At 29.8% G+C, this 13,788-nt stretch overlaps 1 protein-coding gene across 1 annotated transcript; it reads left to right on the top strand.

Annotated features, from left to right (window-relative positions):
• The first annotated feature begins 409 nt into the window (after positions 1 to 409).
• LOC100209713 (sphingolipid delta(4)-desaturase DES1) lies at positions 410 to 4,562 on the top strand. The gene is made up of 2 exons (XM_065805037.1): positions 410 to 1,010; positions 3,463 to 4,562. The coding sequence occupies exons 1-2, from the start codon at positions 929 to 931 to the stop codon at positions 4,383 to 4,385; spliced, it is 1,005 nt and encodes a 334-aa protein (XP_065661109.1). The 5' UTR covers positions 410 to 928; the 3' UTR covers positions 4,386 to 4,562.
• The last annotated feature ends 9,226 nt before the right edge of the window (positions 4,563 to 13,788 follow it).

Below are 13,788 nucleotides of genomic sequence, written 5' to 3' on the forward strand. Positions count from 1 at the left end.
TGATTAATGGGAGTAAAATTTATTGACTCCCATTATGAATAATGGGAGTAAATATTTAATATGAGATTTTTACTCGGGAGTAAAAACTCGTGTGTGATTTTTACTGGGAAGTAAAAATTTAATATGGGGTTTTTACGAGGAGTAAAAAAAAACGCAGGAGTAAAAATCTCATACTATAACGGGCCACCCTAAGGCCGGGTGAATAAAAAAAAAGCAATTGCTCTTACTAAAAATTGGTCAGCTTTACGTGAATAAAACGTCATTAATTTTTCTCTAACCTTTATTCACGTAAAGCTGAACAATTACTCCAAAAGCGCTGAGTAAACGCATTTTTTTTTAATTTACCCGCCTTATGTCAAATAAACAACAGCGTAAGAATTCTGAAAATAGCGTAAGAATTCTGAAAATAGATTTTTTATTAGAAGCACAAGGTATTTTCGGACATCGTCAGATGGATATTCGGACAAATATCGTCCAGAAACAAGAGTTTTTTAAAAACGCAATTTGGACAAACAAATAACTTGACGTCACTAATACGTTACTCTATTGAAAGAACTACCAGTTCTTGGAAATAACATGATACCCTAGCAAACCGCTTTTTCTTTGTTTTGAACGTGATTGAAGACCTACAAAAATAAAATTAAAAAAATAAGTAGAAAATTTTTCCGGTGTTATGTTCGGTCTAACTATTATTTTCTATTGGCTAAACGACTTAATACTTTTGTTTCCAGGTTTCTATTCAAGTTTTTATTTTTAATTTTGGAGTTAAGTTAACCGAACTTTTTAATATATTGCATAACAATAAGGGTATTCCCTGACATCGTGAGTTCAAAGTTCATCACGATATAGACTCAAGTTGTGACCTCAGAAAAGTTGATGTGGCCTCAGAAACTTACTAAAAAAGCGTTGTTTACAAGGTTCAGAAAATATGGGAGGGACAGTTTCAGCGACAGATTTCAATTGGTCTCAACAAGAGGAACCTCATAAATCAAGAAGAAAAGAAATTTTAGGTGGGTTTTTTTTTTTTTTTTTTTACCAAGTTTTAAATTTATCTTATTAAGGTAAATTTTGCTTAAGTTAAATAAGTTTGCTTTAGATTAAGGTCCTTAGGCTAAAGCAAACTAAAAGCATTAAGTAGTAGTATCAGCGAAGTTTTTGTTGATAGCAATAGTATTAACATAGGTTTTGTTGACACCACTACAAAGTGGTTCCTATGCTTATAAAAATGTATTTTAAAGCTATATATTAAATACTTTAATAAAAATAAAAAAAAATTAATTTTTATGCAGTTGTCAGTAAAGCATTATATTTCTGAAGCAAAATAGTTAGTGTAAATCATTGTATGTCTGAGACGCAACGGTTACTCTTAGTTATAACTGCTATTATACATTTGTATGTCTGAGACACACTGTTACTCTTAGTTATAATTGCTGTTATACATTTTTTCTTGCACCTATAGTAGTTAATTTTTTTATGTCATAAGTTATTAGTAGTCATTATTTATGTCATTAGTAATCATTATTTATGTCATTGGTACTCATTAGTAGTATGTATTTTTTATAAATTGCTTTTACTCAGAATTGAATCAATCAAGCATTGTTGTCATGTTTAGAAGTTTTTTTAGTCCTATTTTCAATTTAGCATGCCAATTATTTGCTCGATTTTTTTTTTTTCCCCAAAGATATATTATTGTTTTGTTTTTTAGTCTTAGCCAAAACAAAATTATAAAAAATCACTTGCTTTTTTAAGAATAACATAATATAAAAGTTTACACTTAAAAATTTTGTTTTTCTTTAGCCAAGCCTAATCTTTTTTTTTATTTTTAGAAGTTGTACTCTGATAAATTGACTAAGGCTTTATTATAATAATCATTATTATTATTACTATTATTATTATTATTAGTATTGTTGTTATTATTATTATTGTTGTTATTATTATTATTGTTGTTGTTGTTGTTATTATTATTATTTGTTTGATTTAGACCACAAGTACAATACAATGTCCATAGTTAAAATAAGTGTAATCAATTACTAATCCTGTTTACTGCATACACAGCTGCATTACTGGTGCAAGTGAAAAGCTAATTTTAAAGACTATGTCTAGAGTAAGCAAGTCTTATTCCATAAACATGTTTTTAACACTTGAATACTTTTTGTGGCCAAAATACATTTTTGTACATTACTTGTAACAAGATTGTAGGTTTAATAAAATATTTACATAAAAATTAGGCTGGATCATACAAATAAAGGCAGTACAGCTTTAATAACTATGTTTTTACCTAAACTGAGCATCTCTTGAATCTTCTGATAAGAATATTTGTACATTTATATCAATGTTTAATTTCTCTTGCATTAGCATTATCAGTTAAATTATTTTTAATTATATGATCTAGATACTTAAATTTGTCAATAAAATAAGAAAATTTATTAAGTTTAGTCTTGGGATAGTTATGTTAAACATGTGAAAAAGAAACATGAAACAAAAAGCATTTAACTTTTTTTAAATTTAATACAAGTTAGAGTTTTTATCAAATCCATTCAAAATCAGGAATGCGACAGTTTGCACAAAGCAAACTCAAAACAAGTCATAATGCCTAACAAAACTGTTCTTAAAAAATGGGGGTTTAAATTATGCTGCTTTCAAACAAATGATTCAGATGAATCATTTTATGATTCATCTGAATCATCTGATTATGGTGCTTTCAAACAAATGATTTAGATGAAGTAACTTTAATTTAGTGTAAAAATTGCAAACTATATTCAGTGCTTTTGAAAAATTTTCACAATAGAAATAAAGGCTGTGCTAAACCTGGTTCGGAACCAGCTGTAAAGTAAATAAAATAAAAGTTGTTTAACACAATTTTACATTTTTGCTTTTGATTAAATACCATGCCGTTATCTTTGTATTAAATAATTATTAATGGCAGTGACTTCAAAAATTAATAAAATACCTTCAAATATTTTAGAACAAGCAGGAAAAATTGAAATTTCTCTATAATTATTTACATTTGTTAATTCAGTTCCTACTAAAAATTGTTGAAAATTTGAAAAAAAATGTTGATTTTTTTAACTACTATTAACATTTAGAAAAAATTATTAAAATTTTTATTAAAATTTTAATAATTTTTATTATTAAAATTTTATTAAAATTTAGGATAAGTGGCAATTCAAATGTTTATAGGATACTTGTCAGTTATGATATGTCAGTTTTAAGTTGTCATATAAAGTGCTTGTCTTTAGTTCACACTTTCCACTCATTTTGATGCTAACATGACAAAAAAAAAAAAAAAGAATGTCTGATATTTAAACAGAAAAATACTTTTACTAAGTTTTATGAAAAAATTATGTATTTTTATTACGTTTTTTTCTTTCAGTATTTCAAATCAGTACTTTTTGCTAATGTAATTTTGTTCTTTCTATATTTGTTTAAATTCTTTTTTCTATTTTTTTTTTTTTTTTACAGAAAAACACCCTGAAATCAAATCTTTAATGGTCGTTGATCATCAATTTAAATACCAAGTAACTGCTCTGGTGCTCCTTCAGTTTTTTATCATAACAGCCGTCTCATATTTTGATACTAAATGGCCTCTCTTGATATTAATAACGTATATTGTAGGTGGAACAGTGAATCAAGCTTTGTTATTGGCTATTCATGAAATTTCACATAATATGGCATTTGGGCATTCCAAGCCATTGTACAATCGTATATTTAGTATGTTTGCAAATCTACCTATCGGAGTGCCAATGGCTTTGTCGTTTAAAAAGTATCACTTAGAACATCATCGTTATCTTGGTCATGATGTTGTTGATACTGATATTCCAACAGTGTTAGAAGCTAAACTGTTTACAAATACACTTGGAAAAGCTATTTGGATGTTTTTCCAGTCTCTTTTTTATGCCTTCCGTCCATTAATTTCTTACCCAAAAGAAGTTTGCAAAATTGAAGCATTTAACTTTCTTGTACAGTTTGCATTTGATTCTTTTATTTTTTATTACTTAGGTCCAAAAGCATTATTTTATTTGATTATTGGTTCTTTACTTGGAATGGGAATACATCCAGTTGCAGGGCATTTTATTGCAGAACACTACATGTTTTCTAAAGGCTTTGAAACATATTCATATTATGGGATTTTGAATAAGCTTACATTTAATGTAGGCTATCACAATGAACATCACGATTTTCCCAACATTCCTGGATCTTTATTGCCAAAAGTCCGAGAATATGCTCCTGAGTACTATAACAATATTCCTTTCCATACTTCTTGGGTCAATGTAATTTACAAATTTATAACGGATTCTTCAGTGGGTCTTTATGCGCGAATGAAAAGAAACAAATATGACGAAGAAAAACGAAAGCTTTTCGATAATATCGATAAAACAGATTAGTTTAATTTTTTTAATTTGGCTGTGTAAAATATTGTCAATCACATACATGGAATGTCTTAAAAGAAAAAAACATTTTAGACAATCGATGTTTAATCGTGTTTTTCTAGTAATTATTTATAAGATATTTTTATCTCACTTGTTTATCATATTTATTTTTTAGCTATATAATATCGATTTCATGGTTTATTTTTCTAAGTTATAAGCAACCCACTTAAATTATTTGAATAAAGACGAAACAAACTCCGTACTTCTGCACTTTATACTTTTCACCAACGAAGATGTTTTGCTATAAATGTAGTAAATTTTGGTAATAAAAAAAGACCAAAAATGTTATCTTCAAACGGCTGGCCCAAAGAATTAACATCTATAAATATGATCACAGAATCTATCTATCTTCAAATCTAGTAATCTAAGATAAAATGCCCAACATAAATTAGCATAAATAACCAACATAAATTAAAAAAGTGTTGGCACACTCCTGGTAAAAAAAGAAAATTTTGTTGTTAAAATAATAATTATAGTATTAATGCAATTGTATCAAACAAATAAAAAAGGAAAAATAAATTAATAATACAGTTGAATCTCGATATCTCGAACTTTATTTTCGGTCCCTTGCGCACTAGTTTGAGCCAAAATCTCGATATTTCGAACTTTTCCCCACGTTCACCGAGGTTTCGAGATATCGAGAGTCAACCTCAAAATATTTTGGGGGATTTTGTCTTTGAGAATTACCATCGTAGTAGTATCAAATCTAGATTACAGAGAGAATGGTAATCTTAACCCAGTAATTTAATACGTATTTTAGAAGTTTAAAACACGTCTTGTGCCCACCAGGAAAGAGTATATAATATAAAATTAAATTTAGTCAAAGAGCTGAAGAATTTAAAACAAAACTAAACAACTTGATAAATTATTTTGTATATTTCGAAAAAGTAAAAAGTTGTTCTATTATATATATATATATATATATATATATATATATATATATATATATATATATATATATATATATGATAAGCAATTTTCTAAAAGGATAAAAGATATAATTGATAAGCAATTTTCTAAAAGGGACCTTTGTCCATTTTTTAACATGGAGTTAAGTTTTTGTTGTTTTAACGTATTTTATTTTAATCCATATTAAAACAACAACAAAAAGTTTTGTTAGTATTAAAAAAAAAAGTTTATCATTCTTACTTACGGTTATAAAATTATTGATTTTCCAAAAATAATTCGCCCGATAATTAGTTTTTTTAATCTTTCTCAATTTATTATTTTGAAAAATGCTCTTCAATTGTTTAAATTGCAATAAAACAATAAATGCATTGTTTGTCATAACTTTACCCTCTTCAAATTTTAAAAAATGATTTAAAAAAAACGATCCGATTGCGAAAAAGTTAACTAATATTTTATTAAATACAATCTTATATATGTTTTTAATTATTTCTATTAAAATTTTTTTTTTTTTTACATATTTAACTTACTTTTATTCAAAAGTAAATGCGGGAATAATTGATGGCATGCGAAGAGAAAAACATTTCGATCTGTTTTTTTATTTGCAGTATTGTGTATATATTTTTTTCATTATTTATTATTTATTTTTTTCTTTTTTGCAGTATCATATAGAATTTTTTGCTCTACCAAATGATATAAAACCAATTTTGTTTTTAATTTAAAAATTTTAATATTAGTTCAAAAATGAGTTACTTTGAGTAAATTATTTAAAGTTTTATTATCTGACTTCTTAGTTTCGAAAGTCGAAACTTTCAGTGTTAAACTTAAAAAGTAATTTTGTAGTAAAACTTCTGCTGAAGATTTTTTCAAATTGAATTTGCTGGATTGCAGATTTAAAAGAGTTGCTCTAGAATTACAGTTCTAGAAAGAGCAAATTCAAGTTGATTACCTTAACTCCTCTATGCGAAAAAATACCAGAGTTAGTTGACCAAAAGGAAAATGTCTTAATTTACTCGAGATGCTGACATGCTCAAAGAGGCTGAAAAACAAAAAAATGAGAAAGTGTTATGAAAAAAAAAAACTTGATTTTAATGTTACGCAAAGTAATTAGCCTTTCGAAAGTCGATCTACGCAACAAATATTGGAGGTTCAAACAAAACAAAACAAAAAATAGCAAAATGCAAGTGTCCAAAACGTTGGAACAAAAATGCAACCAAAAATGACTAACAGTTTGCATGTGAATGTTTAAAATCCCAAAGCTGGATGTGATTTGCATGCTTGCCTTAGAAAATATCCACGCCTGGAGGTAAGTTTTTTTAAACCAATAAATGTAGAGACTGATATTTTTTACTTTACCTCCTCATCTTTCTTGTTAATTGTAATTATTTAATTCATTTAATTGCTTCATTTCTTTTCACTTAATAGTTTTACTTGTATAGCTAATTAAAACGTTTAACTTAAAAAGAGGTTAAGTTAGTGTATTTTTCTTCACTGTTGTAAGTCGATCAATTTTTCTTCAATTTTATTTAATCAAAAGTATCTAATGGTACAACAGATCATATAAAAAATATTTTGTTTGATGCAGTGGTGGGATTCAAATATTTTAGGAATCTTAGATATTAGAACTAGAAGTCTTAAATATTTGAACTACTATCGTTTTTGGTGCATGATGCATCCAAGTACTACAGATTTGCAATTCTATGTATATGCATATAAGCAAAATAAAAATAAAACAAATACAACTCATACACATATTTATTTCAAGTAATTCCAAATAGCAGCTTGATTTTTATTGCAGATTTTTAACTTTTTTTGTTTTACACGACTGTCATCAGCAGAATGATTTTGTCTTAGCCATGATTTTACAGATGATTAAGGATCCCAGTCTTCTAGTGGTAGACCCGGCAAATTTATAGTCATTAAATTGTCCACATTTTCAAAAAGTAACCTACTTCTTTTATCTGAATAGGTAATATTCATTTTTAAAAAATTTCTTTCAGCTTCTGCTGAACTGACAGCTATGGTATTCACAATACTTTGGCCTTTCTAATACTTGGTGGTATGGTGTGGTTTTCATCATTCTGTATTGCACTTTCAACAAAGTCTCTAAAATCATTAACATCAATTTTGTTGTAGAAAATTTCCTGAATCATGCAAAGTTTTTCTTCTGCCTCCATCCATGGTATAGTAACCTCTTCAATGTTCCATGATATACGTTCTACCAATTTTATGAGATCATGCACTAGATGTGAACCTTTATCATTGTCCCTACTTGACAAATGGTTGGAATCCATTAACCTCTTCTGCATGTTTTGGATTATAGAATCCAACAGCTCTTGGCAAATTGACAAACTTAGAATTGTCAGTAAAACCTATTTTTTTTAAAAGTTTTCAGAGTCCAGCTTTACACCAACTTCTTTTTCATGTTGTCTTCCATCTTTCTTGAGCATTTGAAATGCTTTTATTTTCCTCTTAATTAATTTCATAGCCATTGGTAATGATACAATGATGATTCTGGCTTCCAATGCATTTGAAAGAAGAGAAATTTCATGAAGTATATTTGACATGAGTGCCAAGTCATTTAAAAAATATTTGTTAGACATCCGTGCAGCCATTTCTAAAAACTTTGCATTGCTGCAGAAAAATTCATGCAGAACAAGATAGTTCCGCCACACTGCTTGTGCTACTCTAAAACTACATGCAGCCCATCTTGACCCTAAAACTTTGCCTTTTTTCAGGATCTCCTATCCCAGCATTTTGTAGAAGTTTTATCAACAATGACACATATTTTACGGCCTTCTTCCATAATCTTTGAAAATATTTGACCTCTAATGTCCTTTGCAATGTGAGATAATATTTTTACTGCAGTTTTGCGGGAATGAAGGCAGAAACCCATGTCAATTCCATTTTTAATATGGAGTTCAATTTCGTCTTCCACATCACTAAATGGCCTGCTCCTTTTCGCTAGGCTATACACTGTGTTGAAAACTTTGCACGCTGAACTGATGTACTTCTCATTAGCTTTATCAATGCTTTTGGTAATAGTATCGTGTTTACAGGCATCAACTTTATTTACACAAATTGAATGAGCCTTGGATGTAAAATGTTCATTCATTTTCTTATTGAGACAAGCTTGCTAGGTTGTTTTGTTCTTCCCTGATGCTAATACTTGACACTTTTTCTATTCTATTGGAATATGTACGCCTTTCATATTCAGAGAATCAAATTTTCCACAATGCAAGCAAATAAGTTTTTTGTCCTGCATAATTAATCCATCATATTTTTGTTTAAATGAATCATATTGCTTCATACTCCAGCAGTCTGGAAGTTGTTTGTCTTGCTGAACAGCGTTGAGAGCTGAGGTGGTACTCATTTCTTCCTGCAGAAAAGTATCCTGAGATGAATCAGTATTTTCTCTTGTAGCACTACATTAAGAACTAATATGGTATCTGTTTCTTATTCTACCTTAGCATCATTCAGGGATGCAGTATCAGTGGCTGAAGACAAAGCAGTCTCATCCAGAGTATCTGCAGTTTTTCTTACTTTCTGTACGAAATGGAACATGGTCTGCCGTCTCTTCATTTTTCAGGATTTATTCTAAGAAATAACCAAAAATATGACATGAACTAATTTAAGACTCTTTCACATTGTGGCGATCATAATGTTTATCGAACGCTATGTAACATTGTTAGTTTTGGATCAATTTAAACTATTATTTATAACATAGTAACTTACTTTATGAAAGTTGTCTTCAATATTTCGAAGTAATACGGTGTCATATCCAAATGTTTTTAATTTTAAGAGATCATTTGTGTTTTGTCTTCGTCAAAAAGCCATTTTTATTGTGCGACAACTCCGAGTAATTAAATATTGCGAGAGCACTATATTTCGTTACGTTTTCCAAGAATTTAGTAACCGGTTCGCAGAGTATGTTACTGTCCAGGAACCGGTTCTTGCGAACCGGTACGAACCGCCTGAATCTCACCACTGGTTTGATGAAATCTTTGTAAGGGTAAAGAGGTTTTTTGGCGAATCAATTTGAATAAAACTATAATTTACTAATTTGAAACTTTTTAAATTTTAAATTATAAACTAGCTATGAAGACATTAAAAATACGGTCTTATAGAGTTTTTTGTTCTAAATCAAATGGTAATGTTTCTATTTTATTATGTTGTAAAATAAGGAAGTTATTGAATAAAAACTAAAAAATACAATATTCTACCTAAGTCGGTCGATAAATATAAAAATAAAAGTCGATTATGCATGGCAATAAGGAAAGTTAAGCGTTGCATTAAATGAGAAGAAGTAAGTAATAAGTGTTTACTTACTCAACTATTTTGGTCAGTAATTAATAAAATGTGTTTAAATTCCCTAAAATTTTTATAAATGAACGTCATTTCTCTCTGCTAATATGCTAATATTCAGTACCGTATTAAGGCGGGGGTTGATTAGGTTGCATCCCAGGCACTGCAAAAAAAATAGACCCTCCAGCCTTATTTTTTTTAGGGAAACAAATAAATTTTCTTTTCATAAGTTTCTCAGTTTTCAGTTCTGCAGATGATTTTGGAAAAAGAACATTTTCTGTCTTTAAACACATTATCAATCTGATACAAATACTCTACTGCCCCAATAGTATATATACCTACAGCTTAGTTACTTTCTAAAAAGTCATGATTCAAATCCGGTTTACATATATACGGGTGTCTAGGCCGAAGGAGTGGAGCCGTACCTAACTAGTTGGTAAAAAACGAATAAAAGATGCTCAAAAAGCATACCTAAATTTAAAATTCTTTTCTCAGGCTCTAGCATAGCCTAGTTCCTGATCGGTCATAACAAATTCAATTTTGAAAAGAGAATCTTGATTGTCTTAAAATTTTCTACAAAACAGCCTTTTTTGTTTAGTAAAATTTAATTTTAGTTTTGGGAGTTTTAAAGTTGATTTTTTAGAAAAAAAACTTTTTTTTTACGAGGGTGAGAATTTTGAGGTTTGCTAAGGCAAAATTATTTTTTGTTTAAATAATTTTTACACCTTTAGATAGACTACATAATTCTCTACAAAACGGTGCCCAGCATTTTTAAAGATTTTTTGTTTTAGCTTTCAATAAATGCAAAAGAAACAAAATTGTAAAACCGTTAACTTATTTTTTCGTTAACTCTTACTCCAGTTTACTCTCTCTCTCTCTCTCTCTCTCTCTCTCTCTCTCTCTCTCTCTCTCTATATATATATATATATATATATATATATATATATATATATATATGTATATATATCTATCGTAACATCTAGTTTGTAACATCTAGTGTTTATACGGTCTGCAATAATATTGTATCTTTTTTTTTATCACAGAGCACCGCGGATAAACATTTAATTAGAAGTTCACACCTCCTTCCTAACCGATGTCGCAAAACTCGCCCAGTGAAAAGACCAACTCCTATTGTTTTGTCACAGAGCAACGCGAAGGAGTATTTTAACTGGTAAATGTACGTCTTCCTTTATATCCAGAGTTGCCATTGAACCTTGGACTTTTTAATTCTATACTGACCATTGCACCGCGACTCCAACATAGTTAGTCTATAGTCTATATGTCTTCATTTTTTAAAGACATTTTAAGATAACTTTATTCTTGTTCAACTCAGTTTCTTAATTCTGTTTTATTTATAATAATAGAATTAAGAGTCTTATAATTCTAATATTATAAATTTAAAAAAATTGAAATAGTAAATTGAATCAGTGTTTTTTAAAAGGGCTGAATTGACATTTTTTTTGAAATTCACTTTTTGTGTGTTTTGTGTCCTTCTATGATAGCTTCATCAGTTTATGTCAAAAATGTCTTTAAATTTTATATTCTTACACAAATAAAGCCACCTGAAAGTTTTTGATTTTTTTTAAAAGGGCAAATTTGCTTCAAACACGCCCTTTTTAAAAAATTTACTCTCCAGCTGATTCGTATTTTTAGGCGCAAATTAATTTTATTTATCGTTATTTTACGCGGAAAATGTAAACAGTTTCATGTATGTTGTTGTTATTATAAAAATTTTAATGGATCTCGTAATTCCAAGTCCTAGAAAGAGGAAAGAAAGTTATCCTTGTGATTACAAACATAAAAAAATAAAACAACCACGTTTAATGGGACAGTCATACATAAATCATAAAGGAAATGAAGTCCCATCAAAGTACCCTAAATTTACTTGCAGGTAAGTTTCAAATATCCAATGTAATATATATATATATATATATATATATATATATATATATATATATATATATATATATATATATATATATATATATATATATATATATATATATATATATATATATATAAACGAGTGCAACCAAATAATGCTAATTTAGTTTCTTTATATAAAAGTGCTGCATTTTTTCAATTTAGAGAAATAACTAAGTAACTGTTTAGAGACAAAGTTCTTCAAGTTTTATTCATCACAAAGTTCATTATTTGCACACGAAAGTTAATAAATTAATCAAAAGTAATAAAAAAAGTTGATTTCCTTCTGGAAAAAACAATTGCAACTCGGCAAAATGTTGACCAAGCTGTATTTCGCTATCAATATTTCGTGGCGAATCCTTTGTTGTCGATCACAGCCTTGCATCTTCGAGGCATAAATTCGATCAGGTGATCAATGAAACTTTGTTGAATCGCTGCCCAGGCCTTTTGGATTTGTTCAAACAGTTGATCCTTATTACGAACACCTTCACTATTAATTCTGCGGTTGACGATCTCCCACAGGTTCTCGATAGGGTTGAGATCCGGAGATTGAGGCGGCCAATCCATCACCGATAGGTGGTTGTCTTGAAACCACTGCTTGACCACTTTTGCAGTGTGTTTCGGATCGTTGTCTTGTTGAAAAACCCATTTTGTTGGTATATTCCATTCAGCATGAGGTAACATAACATGTTTCAGGATATTTTTATACATGAAACGGTCTATTATTCCATTGTTTCGATGTATTGGACCTAGACTGTTAGCAGAAAAACACCCCCAGACCATTACATTGCCTCCACCATGGTTCACGGTCTTATGGCAGTAACGTAAATCGAGGCGTTTTCCGGCCGGTCGACGTACACAGCAAATGCCATCGCTCCCAATGATGTTGAACTTCGATTCATCACTGAACAGGACAGTTCGCCATTTCTGCACAACCCAGTCAATATAAGATGTAGCAAACAGGAGTCTTTTCTTCTGGTTTTTTAGTGAAATCAGCGGTTTCTGTGCAGGGCGTCAAGAAAACAATCCGGCTTCAACAGCACGTCGTCTGATTGTTCGGTCCGATACAGGCAGCTCTAATTGCTTTTGTATCTCGACTGATGATATCCAGGGATCCTTCTTGACGGATCTGACGATCATAGAATCCTTTCCTAGAAGTGGTGGAACGCAGTCTTCCACCTTTGTTATCTGCTGCCAACTTCCCCGAAGAACGATATTTGGAACATAGTCTTAATACGGTCCATTTTTTGACGCGATATTTATCACAAATACTTTTTTGTGACATTCCACTTACGTAATCGCCAATAATTTTCTTTCTTAGTTCCAATCCAAGACTGTCGGGAGCCATTTTTGCACTTGAAGTCATAAAAATAATAAAGATAAATAATCACGCTTCTCAAGGCTTACCGTGTTACATTTACCTTGTGATGATAAAATAATGCTCTGTGGAACACAACCTCTTGGTTGGATGTGGACCTTATTGATGTAATGAAACACTTGTTGTATTTCACTTCTTGTATTGATGTTCTTCGATAAAACACTTTGATAAAACTCACTTCGATAAACTGTCTTGATAATACTGACTGATTGACTTCCATATACTAACTGAATTACATGTCGATTTACATGTCTCTTATATAGTAAAATAAACCTGTGTGAACCTGTTCTGGAAGATTCTAGATGCTTCTTTTCGATGCTTCTGGAAGCTTCTGGATGCGTCTGGATGCTTCTGAATGTTTCTGGATACTTCTGGATGCTACTGGATGCCTTCAGATGCTTCTTCTAGAAACTTCTGCAAGCTTCTGCATGCTTATGGAAACTTATGGAAACTTCTGGATACTTCCTTTAATTATTAAAAAACTTCTGTGACGTTGACACGGACTAGACTTAAGAAAATGAAACAAACCAAAAAAGTTGCACTTGTTTTGTCCGCTGCAAAATGGCACTTGTCAACGAAATTCTGCCTATGTGCTGTCACCTGTAAGCTGATTGCTCATGTCATGGCATGCTATGACGCCAGACTCCTGAACTGTTTGCTGTGGTAGTATAGTTCATTTTGTTTTTAAGACATGTAAAATTAGGAATACTTTTTAGCATTGTTCGATGTTGGTTGCAAATGTTTTGTCCAATCTGTATATATATATATATATATATATATATATATATATATATATATATATATATATATATATATATATATATATATATATAAATATGCATATAT

The sequence above is a fragment of the Hydra vulgaris genome, chromosome 09 (assembly GCF_038396675.1).
Source record: "Hydra vulgaris chromosome 09, alternate assembly HydraT2T_AEP".
NCBI lineage: Eukaryota > Metazoa > Cnidaria > Hydrozoa > Anthoathecata > Hydridae > Hydra > Hydra vulgaris.

Bases quoted from the DNA above. Each gene is read 5' to 3' on its own strand.
- LOC100209713 (XM_065805037.1), top strand. From the start codon at position 929: ATGGGAGGGACAGTTTCAGCGACAGATTTCAATTGGTCTCAACAAGAG. The intron at 1,011-3,462 runs GTGGGTTTTTTT...TTTTTTTTACAG, and splicing joins AAGAAGAAAAGAAATTTTAG to AAAAACACCCTGAAATCAAA.